The sequence below is a fragment of the Hypomesus nipponensis genome, chromosome 4 (assembly GCF_054491055.1).
Source record: "Hypomesus nipponensis isolate SF chromosome 4, ASM5449105v1, whole genome shotgun sequence".
Classification (NCBI taxonomy): Eukaryota; Metazoa; Chordata; class Actinopteri; order Osmeriformes; family Osmeridae; genus Hypomesus; species Hypomesus nipponensis.
This window is the reverse complement of record NC_140364.1, coordinates 2,188,947-2,208,469: the sequence shown is the minus strand read 5'-3', so window position 1 is coordinate 2,208,469 and position 19,523 is coordinate 2,188,947. Positions and strand designations below refer to the sequence as shown.

The following is a 19,523-nucleotide window of genomic DNA, read 5'->3' as shown; positions in this document are numbered from 1 at the left end:
AATCGAATAGAAAGCGTGGAAAACGATTAGCCAATGGTGTGTCAAATACCGCCTACCTATTTTGATTGACACATCTCATTAACATATTGAGAAGAAGAAATACAGGAATGAATGAATGAATAAATGAATGAATAAATGAATGAACACATGAATTAATAAATGAATGAATACATGAATGAATAAATACATGAATAAATAAATGAATACACAAATAAATACATAAATACATGTAAATTATAAGGTAATATTGATTGACAATTGTGCATTAATTAGTACATGTATTCATTTATTTATGTCTAAATGCATGGATGTGGACATTTATTTATTCATTCATTCATTTTTAAATATGGCAGGTTTGGTCCTCCATAAACAAGAGCCTTCTTCAGTGTTTTATACTAACCTCCAAATACAATTTTCAAGGGTTACGTACACGGACGGACCAGTCAGACCAGTCGGCTACCTCAGACAAGTCACGTGATTTCTCGTAAAACGTTAGGTCTCGTAGCCTAACTTCCTCATCTTCCACACTGGGTGTACTGCGTAGGCAAGGATTGTCTCGTTCGGCGTGTAGAGTCAAAGGGCTTTTTGTGTTTATTGCCATAGGTGGCAAAACAACCTTTTGAGTTGCACATGGGAAAGTCTCAGCGGAACTCAAAAGGTTGTTTATTTAGCTATGGGCAGACAAATCCTAAATCTAAAAAGGAACACTTAATACCTGGATAATTCGATCAGCATGATGTTCATAATTGGAGTTTATCTGTTGGGTCTAATTCCTTCTCCCGCATCTACAGGTGAGTGGTTGATCACTTAATCATATAGTCATTTTTGAGGTGTAGACCTAATAGGCTACTTGTATAATGCCTATATCATTTTGTAATTTGAAACACACATTATCATTCTTACCTTTCCAGTTTTATTCAATTACCAATATAGAGACAATAGTAAATAATATAATAAATGTATGAAATGTGTATAGGCCTAAATGTATGAATACGTGTGCGGCTTTATGATAAAAATGGTTTAATACAGCATTTCCTCATTGTGAGTTGTTGTCAAAACGAGTTTGGTGACGATTTCTTCGTATGCGCGCCTACTGTATCCGTGGTGCAACCAAACGTCGTCTCAGCTTTAGTATCAAACTAACTAGTTTAAACTTATCGTTTAGTATGGACTTTGCACCCTAGACTAAGAAAGAACTTACGCACATTTGGTGCAACAGGCTGCTGTACTTTAAGGCCTAATTTAGTTAGAATGGATCAATTACATGTTAAATATTTGTATTAAGCTAATGAATAAAGACTTAATATATATTTTTTTTATTTCGTTTTTCTTACATATTTATAATGCAAAAATTGAAGGAAAATACATGAATATTAATGTACCGTTTCTCTTAGTTAATCAAGATTTTTGTTTTGCAGCCACACATTCGCTGCAATACTTCTACACAGCAACTTCAGGAATGCCTAACTTCCCAGAGTTTGTAACAGTGGGGCTGGTGGATGGCCTGCCTATCACGTACTATGACAGCAACATCCGCAGAGAGACACCTCGTCAAGATTGGATGAATGAAACTGAGGGTCCTGAGTACTGGGAAAGACAGACTCAGATCTCCATCCAAACTGAGAATAGCTTCAAAGTTAACATAGCAGTTGCACAGCAGCGCTTCAACCAGAGTGGAGGTGAGTAAAGTCTATTGACCCTCTGATACCCAGCTACAGCACATGTACACAGACACAGAAAGACTTAGGTTGGGGGATTGTACAAGAGGTCTTAATGGAAAATCAACATCATTCATACTGCAATAGTGACACAAACATGTATTCAGGGAGTGGTGACACAGGAAGCACACATACACACAGCAGTATCCATCATAGAAAGGTGTTCTCTGCATTGTCCCATCCCTGCTGTCCTTCATTCAAGGGCAGCCTGGAGCAGTGGGCAGCCCTTTCAGTGGCACCCAGAGACCAAGTCTAAGTGCTCATGCCCATGTCTTGGTCATGGACAGGACAGGAGAGAGATTTGTTCTACAAGTTTTTATTGGGGTCCTGTGTGTAGGTAATCCATGTTAGCATTGGTAGAACATACAAACTCTACACAGAAAGGCCCGGAAGATAGCACACCTGAGCACTGACAGCAGGGGCGGTTTTAGGCACGGGCAACCCGGGGCGGCATTTTTTTATGTCACGTTGGGGGTGCACGAGCATAAAAATAAATCTCTGCACGGTTTTGTCTTATCTATCATTTCACTTTGTGGGGAATTGGTATATTGCAGGCACCCCTGCTTTCTGAGACGGTGCCCTGCAGCATTTTCTGTTGTTTGTGCCGCCAGGTAGTAGCGGGCCTCGTTCCGCGTAATCTCGGGGTCGGCACAAGATTTCCTCGTCAGGGGGCACCCAACTCGCCCAGGGCACCCAATGTGCTAGGACCGCCACTGATTGACAGATCTTTTGTGAGGAGTTTCATGTTGGAACTATTTTCATTATAGGGTTAGTTAGCTTTAGTTTGGTAGAAAGAAAGTAGTTCCTACATGAATCTGCTCTGAATATGGAGAACAGTAACATAATACTCATTGATTCTCTGTCTGTCTGTCTGTCTGTCTGTCTGTCTGTCTGTCTGTCTGTCTGTCTGTCTGTCTGTCTGTCTGTCTGTCTCTGTCTGTCTGTCTGTCTGTCTCTCTCTCTCAGCTGTGCATTCATTTCAGAGGATGTATGGTTGTGAGTGGGATGATGTGACTGGAGCTAAAGATGGGTTTAACCAGTATGGTTATGATGGAGAGGACTTGCTGGTTCTGGATCTGAAGAATATGAGATGGATTGCTCCAGTGGTACAGGCTTACAGAACTACATACAAGTGGGACCAACAAAAACATTTCCTTAAGTATGATAAGTACTACCTTACCGATGAATGCATCTACTGGCTGAAGAAGTATCTGGACTTTGGGAAGAAAACTCTAAATAGGACAGGTACAGGGGATTAATGATGCCAAAACTGAGTCAACACATGAGAAATTAGATAATTGAGGGCAAATGTAATCCTTTGACCAATTTTGTTATTTTAAGGCTTTCTATATCTCTGTCTATTTACCTCATTCTTTCTGTTTCTCTTCCCCCCCCCCTCTCTCTCCCTCCCTCCCTCTCTCTGTCTCTCTCTTCCTCCAGTCCCCCCCTCCATGTCTCTGCTCCAGAAGAGCCCCTCTTCTCCAGTCACCTGCCACGCTACAGGCTTCTACCCCAGTAGTGTCAAGGTGTTCTGGAGGAGAGATGGAGAACAGGTGTATGAGGATGTGGAGCATGGAGAGGTTCTACCTAATGAGGATGGAACCTTCCAGAAGAGTGTTCACCTGACAGTGAAGCCTGAAGACCTGGACAGCAGGAGGTATGAGTGTGTGGTTCAGCTCTCGGGGGTTCAGGAGGACTTTGTCACCAGACTGGAGCGCTCTGTGGTGAAGACCAACCATGGAAACACTGGAAGGACCAACCCAGGTGAGACCAGCAGGGCTGAGAAGACAAATACAAACATGCATTTGTTACTGTACTTCCTCACACAAGGATAGAATGATGGAGGGATGACTAGGAGTATTTACTTAGTGTTGTATCTCCATGTTCTGTTAAATCGAATATACACTACTGGTCCTTATTCCTATATGCTACTGTTCCTTATTCATACTTAGAAACACTTTCTTAAATACAGGACCTACCTGGAGGGTTCTGCTACTGGTGACAACATACACAGTTCTAGAATGTTTTTCATATCAAGGCTCTCTCTTTTTCAGAGTGACCATCTGATCTTTTGCTAATGACTCAATAGTATGTGAAATCACCAGCATGTGAGGCTCCAAGTTGTAGTATGAATGTTCTGTGTTGGTTGTTACAGGTTCAGATGGTCCCGGTTCCTCTGTTCTCATCATTGGAGCTGTGGTTGGTGTTCTTCTGTTCGTCGCCATCGTCTGTGGAGTCGTCATCTGGAAGAATGGCTTTGTTCCAGCTAACAGTGAGTATTAAACTGAAGTATTCAGACAGTGTACTATGTTCCCAATATATCTATTTTCACACAGATACCTATATGTGCATCACATAGACAATCCTTCTTAACCCTTGTGTTATCTTCATTCTGACCCGAAGTCATTGGGACCCACCGTCGTTTGCAACAACTTTACCGCATACAAAAAAAGGGAAACATTTTCTTTTAACCGTTGGGCTGTCTCAGACCCCCCACATTGCGAAGGTAGAAATCTTTTTTTTTTTTTTTGCTTTTGTATTGGGTAAAATTGGGTAAACACAACAATGGTTCGTTATGAACCTTTTGGTCATGTGACCCGAAGGCAGCACAAGGGTTAAACGTCAAAAATAAAGTTTCTGGTAGTTCAACATTGTGTGTGTGTTTGTGTATCCATGATGTGTGACTACCTGCATGTCAGTTGTGTGTTTCTGGTCAGCTCAGTTGATCTGCTCTGGTTGTTTCTCCATGCAGCATCTGATGATGGATCTAACCTCTCCTTGGATGCTGATACCGTAGGGTTAGGGTAAGTGCTCTCTTTCACTATTTCTCTCTCTCCACAGTGCGCGCTCCAAATTCTCACACTCATCCTGCCCCTTGACACTAGGGTGACCACCTGTCCCGCTTTGTGCTGTGTCACACAGCATTTTCACCCCTTGTCCTGCACGTTGCATATTGAAAATGCTGTGCGATACAGCGCAAAAGTCGAGCTGGTCTTTTGTCAGATGTGTATGCATTGACCAGTTTAGAGCTAAATACTCTTGCCAGAGCCTGGAATCGAACCAAATGTTTTGATGCATGCAGAGGCCTGCTCACAGATCAACAAAGGATGCTGAGAGAAATGAGATCCCTTGCTGGACTCTCCCCCTCTGGCTGGACAGCTTCTCTTCAGCCCTGACCCCAAGACAGCTTCATCCAGCTGACCTGCCCTGACTGCAGGCATTTACATTTATTCATTTAGCATACACTTTTATCCAAAGCGACTTCCAAGAGAGAGCTTTACAAAGTGCATAGGTCACTGATAATAACAACAAGATAACCCCAAAGCATTGCGGGTAGCCAAAAACAAGAAGTACACATTGTGAACAACCAAAAAATAAGTGCTAAAGGGAGGAAACCATAAGAGCATGTAGTTAAACAAGTTACAATTAAACAACATGAATCTCTATGTGCAAGTGTACCTGTAGGAAAGCAATAGAAATAGGATTAACTCAAATAGAAAACAGTTTAAATCAGCTACCACTAACAAACAAGAGCAACAGTCTAAGCAAGAGTCATTGTGATCCTTGAGGAAACCAGCGTTGGGTTCAGCAAACCATTCCTAAGTACCGTTGTACTCCCGGAACAAGTGCGTCTTGTAAGGCTGGGTGTCAAACCTGCCCCCACCTCTCATATGCTAAAGTCTGGAGTTTCTGGACGGTCTCAATTTGATGGCTCTCACACCCCATTCAAGATGTGGTCTGATTGGTTGTTCTTGTGTATAAAGGTAATTGTAATGCATTGTTCTTTGGATTCTTCATCTCCTGAGACCTTCTCCTCAGTTCTGCCTTGTCCTACTGTCCTACTCCTTCCTCACCTCTTGCTTTCTCTCTGATTTACAATGATCATGGTAGAGTAGGTAAGATTGAAAACTTTCATATTGTAACATGTTTGCCTTGTAATTGATTTCATTCATTTGCAAAGTTATTAAATACGTATTTCACTTAACCGTACTTTGACCATTCTTGCTCTGATTTAACCCATAGAGTCAAATACCTGGAATTCTATTGGTATTGGCATTATTTAGTTCATGCTAATACACTGTTCAGTTTCCCATCTTCCTTTAAACCATAGGGGAATTCGTTTTGGTTGTTTGGACAATATTTACCCCCCTACAGTTTTGGTGACCCCGACGACGTGATATGTTTCGAGCAATTCAGTTACAGTTAGGCAAACCGGCGTTTCAAACCATGGTGCGGTGAGTAAGCATTTACAAATGTACATTAATTGTGTTCCACCTGGTTCTGTTGGTAGAAGCCTATTACTGGTTTCTGATATTAGCTCCTGCATGAAATGAACAAAAATGGAATGGGAAACTGAAGTTAACAAATTACTTAACCTATGGGAAGAAGTTAGCGTTAACCGAACGTTATCTCAATTGAGCAAGAAAGACAAGAACGGTCTTAAAATTGATTTTACGCTAGCTGAAATAATTGAACATTGGCGAACTGTAGGAGTCCATAAAAAGAAAGCAGAAAAGAAACAAACATTGAAGATTACTGTACATTAAATTGGCAAATGTCTTCTCAACTCTGTCCTCAAAGCAGCGACACCTTTTAGTGCCACAAGGCAACACACCGCTAATAAAATCAGTGAAGAGACCAGCCATGCTGGCTCACATTCTACTAATGAGTGTTCAGACACAGAGAGTGGAATTGGTGCGCAAATTCCCAAACCGCGTTCTACAAAGAACCGTCGTGCTCCTGATCCGCCACGCATTGCTGCCATAAAAATGGCGACAGAGGCAAAACCCAAGCCCCAGCAGCCCCATCATATACAGTGTAACTTCTGTAAAAGACAAGGACACACCGAAATGCGATGTTGGGATCTTGGCAGGAATATGCCTATTCCACCCACACGCTTGTTTTATGCTAACAACAAAGTTAGATTTTGTCGTGCTTGTCTAAGAAGTGGTCACACTGAGTCCAAATGTTGGGATCTGGGAAAGGGTAGGCCTCCCCCATTTTTCATGCAGCATAAGCTGAGCCTTTATCAAGACAACCAAATCGTAAACTTTTTAACGTGATTACATGCAATTCCAACTATCTTTTACATTTACTTAATTCAGGTCCAAATTGTGATATTGCTACATTCCTACTGTATTACCCCTGTGTTTAGTCTTTGTTGTAGTTCAAAGATTCGTTCGGGACAGTTTATTTGTTGCTGCTCCAGTTCCTTTAGCTGCATATGCATAGTGCATATGGTTTGTCCATCCATTAGTTCCTATGTTGGTTTGTGTGGATGAGTATTGGGTATTATGGATCAGTATGTACCTTTGTGTGTTTTATAGAGTTGGTGGTAAATGTTCTAGGTTTTAGCTAAACTCACAATGGTTCCTGACCTGTAAATGTAGATTGGTATAACTTGTATTTTATTTTATGATTGCTGTGTAATTTATGTTTTGTTTATTTTGGACCCAAGAACGCTTTTGTTTTAATTGCCATTTTCATCTGCTAGATGATATGTTTGTGTACCTCTCATCTATCAAAATGGAGGACTGTTGTTCACCTATTTTTTCCATTTGAGTTTTAGGACACTGTCTCACTAATTTCCATTTGTATCCAATCCGACTCACTCAGACCCCAGACCACTCCAAACTTTACCATTTTCATTGTTAACCAAGTGCTGTGCTCCAATTGTGTTCTGCTGTAACAGGACAAGAACTTAAGTAGCAGGAATATGCTAACCAAGGGCACGTCTGCATGCCAATACAAAGGTTCTTCCAAGTGATCCTCTGAGCAATAGCCATGATCCAAAATTGGTCCTCTGAGCACTAGCCATGATCCAAAAGTGATCCTCTGAGCAATAGCCATGACCATTAGAATCTCAATGTTGACCTGTCTGCAATCAAGTTCCTTTTCCTATGGGTGCAGGTTATCACACGATGAACACAGCAGCTTTTCATGTGCTTTTGTGTCCAAGAGGGAGGATTGTAAGGCTGGGTGTCAAACCTGCCCCCACCTCTCATATGCTAAAGTCTGGAGTTTCTGGACGGTCTCAATTTGATGGCTCTCACACCCCATTCAAGATGTGGTCTGATTGGTTGTTCTTGTGTATAAAGGGAATTGTAATGCATTGTTCTTTGGATTCTTCATCTCCTGAGACCTTCTCCTCAGTTCTGCCTTGTCCTACTGTCCTACTCCTTCCTCACCTCTTGCTTTCTCTCTGATTTACAATGATCATGGTAGAGTAGGTAAGATTGAAAACTTTCATATTGTAACATGTTTGCCTTGTAATTGATTTCATTCATTTGCAAAGTTATTAAATACGTATTTCACTTAACCGTACTTTGACCATTCTTGCTCTGATTTAACCCATAGAGTCAAATACCTGGAATTCTATTGGTATTGGCATTATTTAGTTCATGCTAATACACTGTTCAGTTTCCCATCTTCCTTTAAACCATAGGGGAATTCGTTTTGGTTGTTTGGACAATATTTACCCCCCTACAGTCTTGAGCCTTCTCTTGAAGGTGGAGAGACAGTCTGTGTCTCTGATGGAGGTGGGGAGTTGATTCCACCACTGGGGGGCCAGGCAGGAGAAGAGCTTGTGTTGGGATCGGGCGGTCTTGAGCGGTGGGACCACCAGGCGGTTGTCTGAAGAAGACCGTAGGTGGCGGGTGGGGGTGTAAGGCTGCAGGAGAGACTTGACGTAGTCGGGTGCAGTCCCGTTCACTGCACGGAAGGTCAGTACCAGGGTCTTGAATCTGATGCGGGCCGTTATGGGTAGCCAGTGGAGGGAGATGAGGAGCGGGGTAACGTGGGAGCGTCTGGGTAGATTGTAGACCAGGCGGGCCGCCGCGTTCTGAATCCTCTGAAGAGGGCGGGTTTCGCATGCTGGGAGACCGGCGAGCAGCGAGTTGCAGTAGTCCAACTTGGAGAGGACAAGTGCTTGGACAAGCAGCTGGGTGGAGTGCTCAGACGGGTATCTCCTGATCTTCCGGATGTTGTAGAGGGTGAATCTACACGACCGTGAGACCGCAGCAATGTGGGCCGTGAGGGACCGCTCGTCATCCATGGTAACCCCAAGATCCAGCAGAATGATGACGGATGACCTGGAAGCCGCTCTGGCAGACTGGAGGGCAGTGGTGACTGAAAGGAGGGCAGTCTCTGGAGTGGCCGGTCTTGAAGCCCGATTGGTTGGGGTCAAGCAAGTTGTTCTGAGAAAGAAAGTTAGACAGTTGGTTAGATACAGCACGTTCAATTGTTTTAGAGAAGGGTAATAGTGATACGGTCTGTAGTTCTGGAGGACGGCAGGTTTAAGGGAGGGTTTTTTGAGTAGAGGGGTAACTCTGGCCTGTTTGAAGGCAGAGGGGAAGGTGCCAGAGGTAAGAGAGGAGTTTAGAACATGGAGCAGAAAAGTTATGATAGAGGGGGAGATGGTTTGAAAGAGAGGGGACAGGATCAAGGGGACAGGAGGTGGGGCGATGAGAGAGAATGTGGTCAGAGAGCTCTGCCTCGGACAGGGGAGCGAAAGAGTTTAGACATTTAGTTGGGTCAGTCATGGAGGGTGAGGGGGTAGGAAAGGTGGGTTTAAGGAACCGATTACTAATGTCGGCGACTTTTTTCTCAAAGAAGGAGGAGAAGTCGTCTGCTGTCAGGGTGGAGGTGGGGTGGGGGAGGTGGGTTAAGAAGGGTGAGAGAAGGTAGAGAAAAGTTTGTGGGGGTTTGAAGCAGAGTTAATTTTGTCAAGAAAGTAGAGGGTTTTAGCACTAGTTATGTGAGAAGAGAAGGATTTAAGGAGCAAGTGATACTTATCAAGGTCCAGACCGTCTTTGGACTTGCGCCATCTCCTCTCAGCTGCTCGAAGGGTGGACCGTTCTTCACGAATAACATCCGTAAGCCACGGGCAGGAGGGAGAAGATCGTGCAGGCCTGGTTGACAGGGGACAGAGAGAGTGAAGTGATGCAGTTAAAGTGGTTAACAAGGTGTCAGTGGCAGTGTTAGTGGGGTGGGACGAGAACTCGTCAATGGGAGGGAGGGAAGATGTTACGATAGAGGAGAAATTGGAGGGGGATAGGGAGCGGAAGTTGCGCCGGAAAGTTACGAGGGGAGGGGCGGTGGGAGGGGTTGGAGGGAGAGAGACAGAGAATTGGATAAAGTAGTGACCAGAAATGTGCAGTGGGGTTACAGAGGTTAAGTCAGTGATACAGTTACGTGTCAGGATGAGGTCTAGCTGTTTGCCTGCCTTGTGGGTCGCCGGTGTGCTCAGCAGCGTCAGGTCGAAGGAGGTCAGGAGAGACAAGAAGTCGACAGCCTGCGTTCCTTGGAGGTGGATGTTGAAGTCCCCAAGGACTATCAGTGGGGTTCCATCATCCGGGAGGACGCTGAGGAGCATGTCCAGCTCTTCCACAAAGTCAGCTAGCGGTCCTGGTGGGCAATAAAGAACAATTAAGCATGCTTTGATAGGATCAGTTAGCATAACATAATGATGTTCCAATGATTTGGCAGTAACAGAGAGTGGTGTGGATGTGTATTTAATATGTGAGGAAAGAAGCAAACCTGTCCCACCACCCCGCCCGGTTGAGCGGGGTGAGTGAGTGAAGGAGTGGTTGACGGAGAAAGCAGCTGGAGTTGCAGTGTTGTCTGGGCGGATCCACGTCTCTGTCAGCGCAACGGCATAAAGAGAAGCCTGGGATGCAAACGCCGGGATGAAGTCTGCCTTGTTCACAGCAGACTGGCAGTTCCAGAGCCCTAAAGAAAGAGAAAGGTCAGGTGGAGAAGAACTGGATAGGTAGTGAAGGTTAGAAGTTGACCGAATATACTTTGTGACATATCTAGCGTTACGTCTACGGGTAGTGTAATGAACAGGAATGCTAAAGCCTAGTTTATACTTAAGTCGCCGACACTTTTGAAATGGTCGCCGACGAAAAAAAAAAGTGTCGCTCAGGCTGCTGCATTTATACTTCGGGAAACAGTCGCCTGTGCTCAAGGTTCGCGTGACGTAAACGGAATCATTTTACTGTTACATTCGAAGCTATGGTTACATTGTTTATGCTTTACCCTAGGTGATCGATCGGAGAAAATGGCTGTAGCTAATATTGAGAGGCATTATAAAGGTGTGGATATGTTCTAACTTGCTCCGCCAATCTCCTATATTCCTTCCATCTTAAACAGCTGTTGAGCGTTCACTAAAAATTCAAAACAATGCAGTCAACGACGCGTGCCGTCTATCTAGCCAATCACACTTGCGCCACACTATGTGACGACATCAGCGCCAGTAGAAATTTCTCCTGGTAGGCGACACCATAGATATACGCCTATATATCTTGAGCGACACCATCCCCCTTATTTTGACGATCTGAAACGCAAGTATCAAAACGCAGAGCGCAAGTAACTTTGTGGGCGTAACTTCAGCTTGGTTGTTATTTTGCCGGCGGGATAAATGACTTTGCGCCTGGCGCAAATCTAAAAAGGGTTGGTCTGAAGTAGCTACATTACTAATGGGTGTGGTTTGGGCGTAACGTGCAATAAACCAATCAGAGCATCTCACATTCCCTTTAAGAGCAGCTCTTGTTCCATGGAGAATTGCTATTATAACGGAGGATTTGCCAGGCGCACTCCAGGGGGGTGTTCCATCAACGTCGCTAACGCAAGTCACGCTAACACGAATAAGGCCGAATCCCAATACTCCCCCTTACCCCTTAGCCCTTCCCCTTAACTTACCCCTTCCCCTTGGCCCTCGAAAGTAAGGGGTAAGGGCTACATAGCCCTAGGAAATGGGACACCACTTGGTTACAGGTACGTCATCCAGCACGTATCGATATCTCCAAAGCAAGTAGTGTTATATGCACTGATTTAAACGAAATTCGCTGCTAATGGAGTTTACTTTAAACTGTAGACATGCTAGTCAAAGAAATGCGGGACTGTTGTGCAATTCAGCACTGTAATATTAGCGTACCAAACTAGCGATTTTTAGAAACGTTTCAATTAGGAAAATGGTTGCAAATATATATGTTCATGACTGCATATAACACAAAACAAGACTGTCATAATTTTTTTATCAATTAATTAAGCCGAAAATATTATATTTAGCGGACTCTCTGGATGATCTGGCTGCCATTGTTGCCTTCAGGCAACGTTCCGTTCCACTAACAGGCAACGCTAACTCAAGCTAGACCTCAATAAGCTTAGACTCTGCAGCCCAGATCAGGCGATCGTAGAAAAGAGGAGTTATGTCGCAAAAAGCAAAGCGTAAAGCAGCAGAAAGGTGTTGTTTCAGCAGCGTAAATTGATTTTTTGAGTCCCCAAAAAGGGCAATGTTGCCGCAATTAACATGGCAAGGGAGATCAACTTGTCAAACCATTACGACCGTTAAAATGCGTATATTGTAGACCTACCAAATATACTTAACATATATAGCCTATATATATGCATTTAGGCCTACTGATAATTAGCGTAATTTGATGAGCTGTCTGACACCGTTCTGACAGGCTAGCCTATGGCCAATATTCTCAACAGGAGATTGAGAATAATAGCCCAAAAAAGAACGTGGGAGCAATTGAAGATTGTAGGATAAAATTCAAAACACTGAAGAAAGCCATGGTTAATTGCACTTGATGTGAGCTAATAATGTTTTTGTCTTCACATCTTGAATAAATTACTTCAAAATAACTTTGCCACACGCATTTATTAACTGATAGGCTAAATGCTGAGCTTTAAGATAAAGGGGAAAGATAACCATGACTAAAATAGGGATTCACTGACTTTTTAGATCAGAAGGTGACCCAAACTGCACACTTTGTTTGGCAGAACAGTTATTTTAAATTGCTCAGCATGACTAGCATTATTATATCACAAGGCTATTTCCAATTAACATAGTCTGCCTCCACAGATCCAGAGGGGGCTTGGACAGTGATAGACTAACTTTGGGAAAGCATGCCCTACTGGGAACATTAGGGGAGACTGTTGGGCACAGCATCTAATTGTCTTCTTTGGAAAGGGCAACATGTGGGACACTGTCATGTAGGGGCAGCATAAAGGGCACTTCATAACAGCACCCTTTTCTATTGGAAGTAAGGGCATGGGAACAGTCCAATTTAGGCCATTATAAGGGCACCATATAGGGTACTGCATCACATTTTCTATACTATAAAGGAACTCATTAAGACATGTTTTTACATTTATAGAGGGCACACTGTCATTTATTGTGTGGGGCATCCTGCAGGCACTCAAGCATATTTCACAATGTGAATGGCAGACAGTAGGGCACTTGGTCTAATTTTTGCCACTCTGGGCATTTTAGAAACACTTTCAACCATGGGGGCACCAGGCAGTCACGCCCTGAGTCTTCCAATGGGCCTGGAAACACCCATGGGGACAGTATATTACACCTATAATATTTGGGAAGCCAGAGGAGAGGTAATATAGAGGCTTGTCAACATATAGGCTACTTTAAACAATGAAAATACTTTATACAATTGAATAAAAAGTCTCCTTGATTCTTTGTGTTTCACGATTACCTGAAAAACTGATGGTAATATTCAGGTACTGCTTGGAGCAAAGTATACCCTTCACATTTCCTGGCATAGTTCAAGAACGTCCCACATGCAAAGACATAGACAGATGCAGACAGACTGAACAGTGTCAAGGCTTGGCTGCAGTGGGTTTGCTTCCTTGTGTGATTCCAGCAGACTACATAGTCTAGGTCTACCTACATAGACTGCAGTCTACTACCCTCCTTTCTACTATTATAGTCTACTCTCCTTTCTATTACTTTCTACAAAGGATGGTAGGCTGCTCTTATGTGTTCATTGCCATCCTTAAGAGTTGCTAAAGTGTTATTGCACAGTATATATATATTTGTATATATATTTGTGTGTATATATATATATATATATATATATATATATTTAATTAATTAATGTTTTATTTTATTTAAGAATGACAATTAAATCTATCTAGATAAACTATGCTGGGCATGCTGAACCTATACTTCTTCCACAGATACTGGTCAGGGAAGCATTACTTCTGTCTCTGAAGACCCTTGGGGCTGGTGGGATAATCGCTCTTTGTCTAATCTGAGCACCTTCATCCACCACAGGCTTGTCAAAGAACGGATACGCCATAATTGATTGTAACTTGTCTCGAGGCTCTGCTTAGTTTCTAAGGCCTTATTTTATGTCAATTAACCAATGGCTTTTGAAAACAGATAAAGTGACATTATTTCTTAACTTGTTATTTTATATTATTATATTTTTTGGAGATGAAGTAGACCTAAACACGAGAATCATTCATGTCTGCACTTCAAAAAGTCTGAATTTACGTTCCCGGACACAGACTAAAGTGCTTTGCGCGCAGGAATTTACTCGACAGAACTGTCTTTTGAGATTCTGTTTCCGCCTGTTTGAAATTATTTGCAACACATTTTAGTTTAGCTTGACTTTTAGCCTGACACGGATCAGGCTAGTCCCGATCCTTCGTTACGTAGCTCGAACTAGAATAATCCACCTTAATGGAACGGAACTCTCGCTAAAGGGCGCAAGCTTGGTCCGTGCGCACTGCTGGCGAGGCCAGGGTCTTCTTTCTGCGAAGCTACGTTACATTGTTTTGATTTATGGCGTGTTACATTTCTTCAATGATTATGAAAGATTTTCATAAGAAATTTCTATGTATGTGAACTTTATTTGTAACAACTGTGGCAATTTCCTCCCATGACTGTTTAACCAAAGCTAATTTGGTTAGGTTTCTTCTCCCATGCCCATCAGAATCAGAATTCGGTTTATTCGCCATGAAGCTTATGGTACACAAATAGGCCTACGCGATTTACTGTGGCAGGAAGGTGCAAACAATAAACGGGTATAAATTAAGTACAAAAGTACATTAGTTAAAGTAATTCTAAGAACTAAACAATTTAAAAGATATAACAATTAAAAAAATAAAATATAGGCTATGTAAAAATAAGATTAATAATTTGAATGAACAGCATGAGCGGGCAATTCAGTGCAATGAGAAAAGTGCTCTGCCTTTCCCATACTATGTCATTTCTCGATCTTTAACGGCTCTGACGAGAACGTCGGTCTCCTCCTGTGAACCGCTCCTGGGGGGTGTTCCATCAACGTCGATTAAGGGAAAGCGAGACTTATTTCGCCTGAATACCGCAGCTAGGAATAATGGAATAGGACTCCGGTTCTATTTTGTGGGTTTTCTTCCTCTGAACTGCCATGATTAGGAGGGACGGCCGGGGGCATTCGTATTGTGCCGCTAGAGGTGAAATTCTTGGACCGGCGCAAGACGGACGAAAGCGAAAGCATTTGCCAAGAATGTTTTCATTAATCAAGAACGAAAGTCGGAGGTTCGAAGACGATCAGATACCGTCGCAGGTTCCGACCATAAACGATGCCAACTAGCGATCCGGCGGCGTTATTCCCATGACCCGCCGGACAGCGTCCGGGAAACCAAAGTCTTTGGGTTCCGGGGGGAGTATGGTTGCAAAGCTGAAACTTAAAGGAACCTAACCTTAAACCTAACCAAATTAAGTCACACTTACTTAAAATAGCATCTGAATAATGCGCCATTGACTTTAGACCACGTTTTTCCTGGTCAGTAGCGGAATTGTTTTTCTGAAACTGCAAGATAGCACCGGGAAACGTTAGCGCCGGAACACGCCTCCTTTTTCGCTGAACCGCCCACGTGAGCGCAAAGTCATTTCGATGTGCGTCTGTGGAGGGAAAAGTCGCCGTTGCGTCGATTGCAAACTAGGAATGACACTTGCGTCGTTGACTAAGTCAATTGCGCTGGGTGCAAGATAGGGCCCCATAGGTGTTTATATATATCTATGGGCGACACTTTCAAGCGATGGTTAAAAGTGTCGACCGTGACGCCATTTCAGTCGGCGACCTTTTCAAAAGTGTCTGCGACCTTAGTATAAATTGGGCTTAAGCCTAGTTTATACTTATGTCGCCGACACTTTTGAAATGGTCGCAGACGAAGAAAAAAAAGTGTCGCTGAAGCTGCTACATTTATACTTCGGCAAACACATAGCTATGGTTACATTGTTTACGCTTTGTAGCCTAGGTGATCGATCGGAGAAAAATGGCTGTAGCTAATTTTGACAGGCATTATAAAGGTGTGGATATGTTCTAACTTGCTCTGCCAATCTCTCCTCTTTTCCTTCCATCTTAAACAGCTGTTGAGCGTTCACTGAAAATTCAAAACAATGCAGTCAACGATATCTATCTAGCCAATCACACTTGCGCGACACTATGTGACGACATCAGCGCCAGTAGAAATTTCTCCTGGTAGGCGACACTTTCAAGCGACGGTTAAAAGTGTCGACCGTGACGCCATTTCTGTCGGCGACCTTTTCAAAAGTGTCTGCGACCTAAGTATAAATTGGGCTTTATGGAAACACATGCTGGCTATGAATAAGTTCTAGGTAGAACATAATCTAATTATGAATATGAATAGGTTGATATATCTGAAGAGTTGATCCGCCTCTTCGGCCTTCCTCGGTGGACTCCCGCCGGTAGACTCCTTTGTCTTTGTTCCACTGAGTCTTTGTGCGCCGAGGCTGGCAGACGAGGCTGCCTCTGTAGTGCTAACCGCCTTAAATATGCTAATGCACAGATATATGGAAGTTTATTAGACTTTTTATTCAAATGGCAATGCATTTGTCAAATGGCAATGCATTTGTCAAATGGCAATTCAATGCGCAAAGTAACAATGCAATCCGCAATTCAAATGGCAAAGCAGTTGTCAAATGGCAATTCAATGTGCAAATGACAATGCAATCCGCAATTCAGTTTGTATTATTTTGAAGAAACATTTGAATGAACGCTTATTGCATTGCATTTCATATTGACACGGTTTTTTCGACTCTATTCAAATGGAGATTCAATGTGGTAGCTAAACAGCGCCCCTAGTCTATTGCATTAGCACTTACTTGTCATCACGCTCTTTTTGTTGCAAAATTCAAATGAAAATGCAATCTGTCAGTTCCCCCATCAAGGTGGGTCCCCGCCCCTATTGAGGGTAAGACCCAACTCTACTCTGCTTCTGAGTGGCTACTATGGCGTGAAATTAGTGCCAGGAGAGCGAGCTCTGTGAAAACGATTTGTAACTTGCAAAAAAGATTTGTGTACTTGTAAAAAAAGTTTTTTGTCTCCGTAGAAGAAAAAGATTTGTGTAGCCTACTTGTAAAAAAAAGTTTTGTGTCTCCGTAGAAGAAGGCCCAAAACCATCTAAACCCATCAAATATAGCCAGTTTCTGTGTGTAGTATCATTAGTATCATTTTCGTCTGTCAATCACACATGACCTAGGTCGTAGTAAGTTTATATAGTATTTTAATGTAAATATGTATACGGATATTTAATTAGACAACCAGTCATTAAACCTACCATTAGTTGGACAATGTGCAGCTAAATGGCAGTTGAGGAAAGTTGAATAGGAACGCATTTAACCCAGAGGGGATCAGCTAGGTAAACTTACCTGCCTAATGAAGATCATTTTCCTGATTTTTATTAGAAACTGAGAGGGGCAGAAATACAAATGATAATACATAAAAAACGGACAGTTGGCGTTTCAAATAAAGAAAAACAAGTTTTTATACTACACTAAAAATGAACACATCGCTAACTAGCTTAGCCGCTAGCCGACCGGAACACCACATTAAACTACTTACCCTCATAGTTGTGCAGATAATTGGATATGTAGAGTTTGAATCCCTTGTCCCGCTTGCTTGTTGGAGCAGGGGAAAAAGCATTTACGATGCGATGGACGTCACTGACGCTTACTTTAGGCAGGGCTTGGAAACATCTACTAAAGCTATTGCGGCTACAGCGGAAGTTCGTCAGTACGGTTGTGCACATAGCCTATACACTTTTACACCGAGTGCCTCCACAATGGCCGCGCATCCGGGTTACCGCCCGGAACGTGACTTTGATGAAAACCTAAATGTGCCTTCTGGGCATGAGTGACCAAGGTGAATTGTCTTAGAAATAAAATACTTTTCCTAATGTAACGCAAAAGTCACTTAACGCCTTACTCTCTACAGCAAGTAACTAAGTAACGTAACTAGTTACTTTACAAGGAATTTAACTAGTAACTGTAATTAGTTACTTTAAAAAGTAACGTTACCCAACACTGCCCAGCAGGCAGTAGAACTGGAGTCTAGATAATGTCACTGGTGACATTTATTGGTGAAAAATAGATGTACAGAACCCTAGAATGGAGCTCAGCTACATGCAGTTGATGTTATTATTGTTTCCTACATGTATGGCCCTCCTGCACTCAGGATCAACCATACAAATAAAACACCCAAGATAGTATACTATGTACATTTGTGTTTGAATTGTGCTTGTCTTTTTCAGGAACCATGAATTGACACCCCAGACACCTTACTGTGGAAAGAGAGACCATGGCAGGACAAAACACACTCTTTGATTGAGTTTATCTTTGCTTATTGCCATTTTTTCTCAGCTCGGTGATTGTGGAGGAAGTCAGTAAGAAAAATCAAGAGGAATATCCTGAAAATAACGTGAAGGAGAAGAAAAATAAAAATGTGGGAAAAAAGGGGTGAGGGCAGATAGCAGAAAGTCTAAATGAAGACATAACCTTTTGGCATGTGGGACCAGGGATCTTTCGATGGCTCTTTAGGATGATAAACAACAAACTTAATCAGAATACTGCCATTCCATACCCTGAATCAAACAATAGCTGAATTAATGAATATATACAGTCTCTGTTCTGATTACTGACAAAGATTTGGATGGTGGACTTCTCTTCCTGAGAAGGTTTGATTTTTGGTGTTTGGCTACACACCTCAGGTGGTTGGATCCTCTCAGTGCAGGCCCTGCAGGCCAGGTTCTCAACATATTTCTGCCACTTCTCCAGGTCCGCCAAATTGAAATCAGCTTTGCAGTCCATCTCAACCACTTGGATCAGCGTGTCAAAATCTTCGCTGATCCGTATATACTTGTCTGTCTGGAGTTTCTGGAGCCTTCTCCCCATTAAATTGTTAACGAGTCTCCTCAGAGACGCACCCATCTGGCCACAGGGTGGAACCGTAAGGTGTGAAGTTGTGTGTAAAAATAATTTTCCAGTAATGCAATATTTGTTTGTGGAAATTTGAAAGCTTAATAGGCAATTTAGAAATCTCTTTTTTTTCTTTTTCAAATCCTTCAACCCTTTTGAATATGGATTTTGGTATATGAAACCACATTGCATTAGGATGTGAGAAATAGGATTTAATCCATTTAGTTTGAGTACTCCAATCATTGATTCAAATTCAGTGGCTTTCAGACCTCCATTTTCAGCTAACTGTGAGTATCTGCTGCTGTGTATGTGTCCCGGTCTGTCTGAGCAACAGGTAGGGCAGGCCAGGGCTTTACTGTCTGAGTATGCAGATGTCTTTGCGTTTAGTGACAATGAATTGGGGGTTGATTTATGATTGAATGATTTATGAGATTCCGGTGACAGATGAGACACCAGTGCGTCAGAGATATCAGAGATTACCTCCTAGTCAGTATGAGGAAGTAAAGGCACACATTAAACAGCTGTTGGAGCAGGGAGTGATAAGGGACAGTAGTAGCTCCTATTCATCAGCCCTAGCCATTGTAAAGAAGAAAGATGGGAGCTTAGGATGTGTGTGGATTACCGACCATTCAGTTGGAAGACCAGGAAGGGTGCATACCCCCTACCAAGAATACCCCCTACCAAGTGTAAGTCAGATGGCTGAGCAGTTGGGGAATCGGGCTAGTAATCAGAAGGTCGCTGGTTCAATTCCCGGCCATGCAAAAATGACGTTGTGTCCTTGGGCAAGGCACTTC

General features: G+C 42.8%; 1 protein-coding gene across 2 annotated transcripts; it reads left to right on the top strand.

The window, feature by feature from the left end:
- Positions 1–564: 564 nt before the first annotated feature.
- Positions 565–18,767, top strand: LOC146294964 (major histocompatibility complex class I-related protein 1-like). Of its 2 annotated transcripts, none has more exons than XM_084695604.1 (7): positions 565–791; positions 1,419–1,679; positions 2,685–2,963; positions 3,159–3,482; positions 3,874–3,990; positions 4,471–4,522; positions 18,066–18,767. In XM_084695604.1, exons 1-7 carry the CDS (start codon positions 734–736, stop codon positions 18,136–18,138), a joined length of 1,164 nt encoding a protein of 387 aa, XP_084551730.1. In that variant the 5' UTR covers positions 565–733; the 3' UTR covers positions 18,139–18,767. The 2 variants fall into 2 exon arrangements, with proteins under 2 accessions (XP_084551730.1, XP_084551729.1); XM_084695603.1 differs by lacking the exon at positions 18,066–18,767 and adding an exon at positions 4,801–8,037.
- Positions 18,768–19,523: the final 756 nt, after the last annotated feature.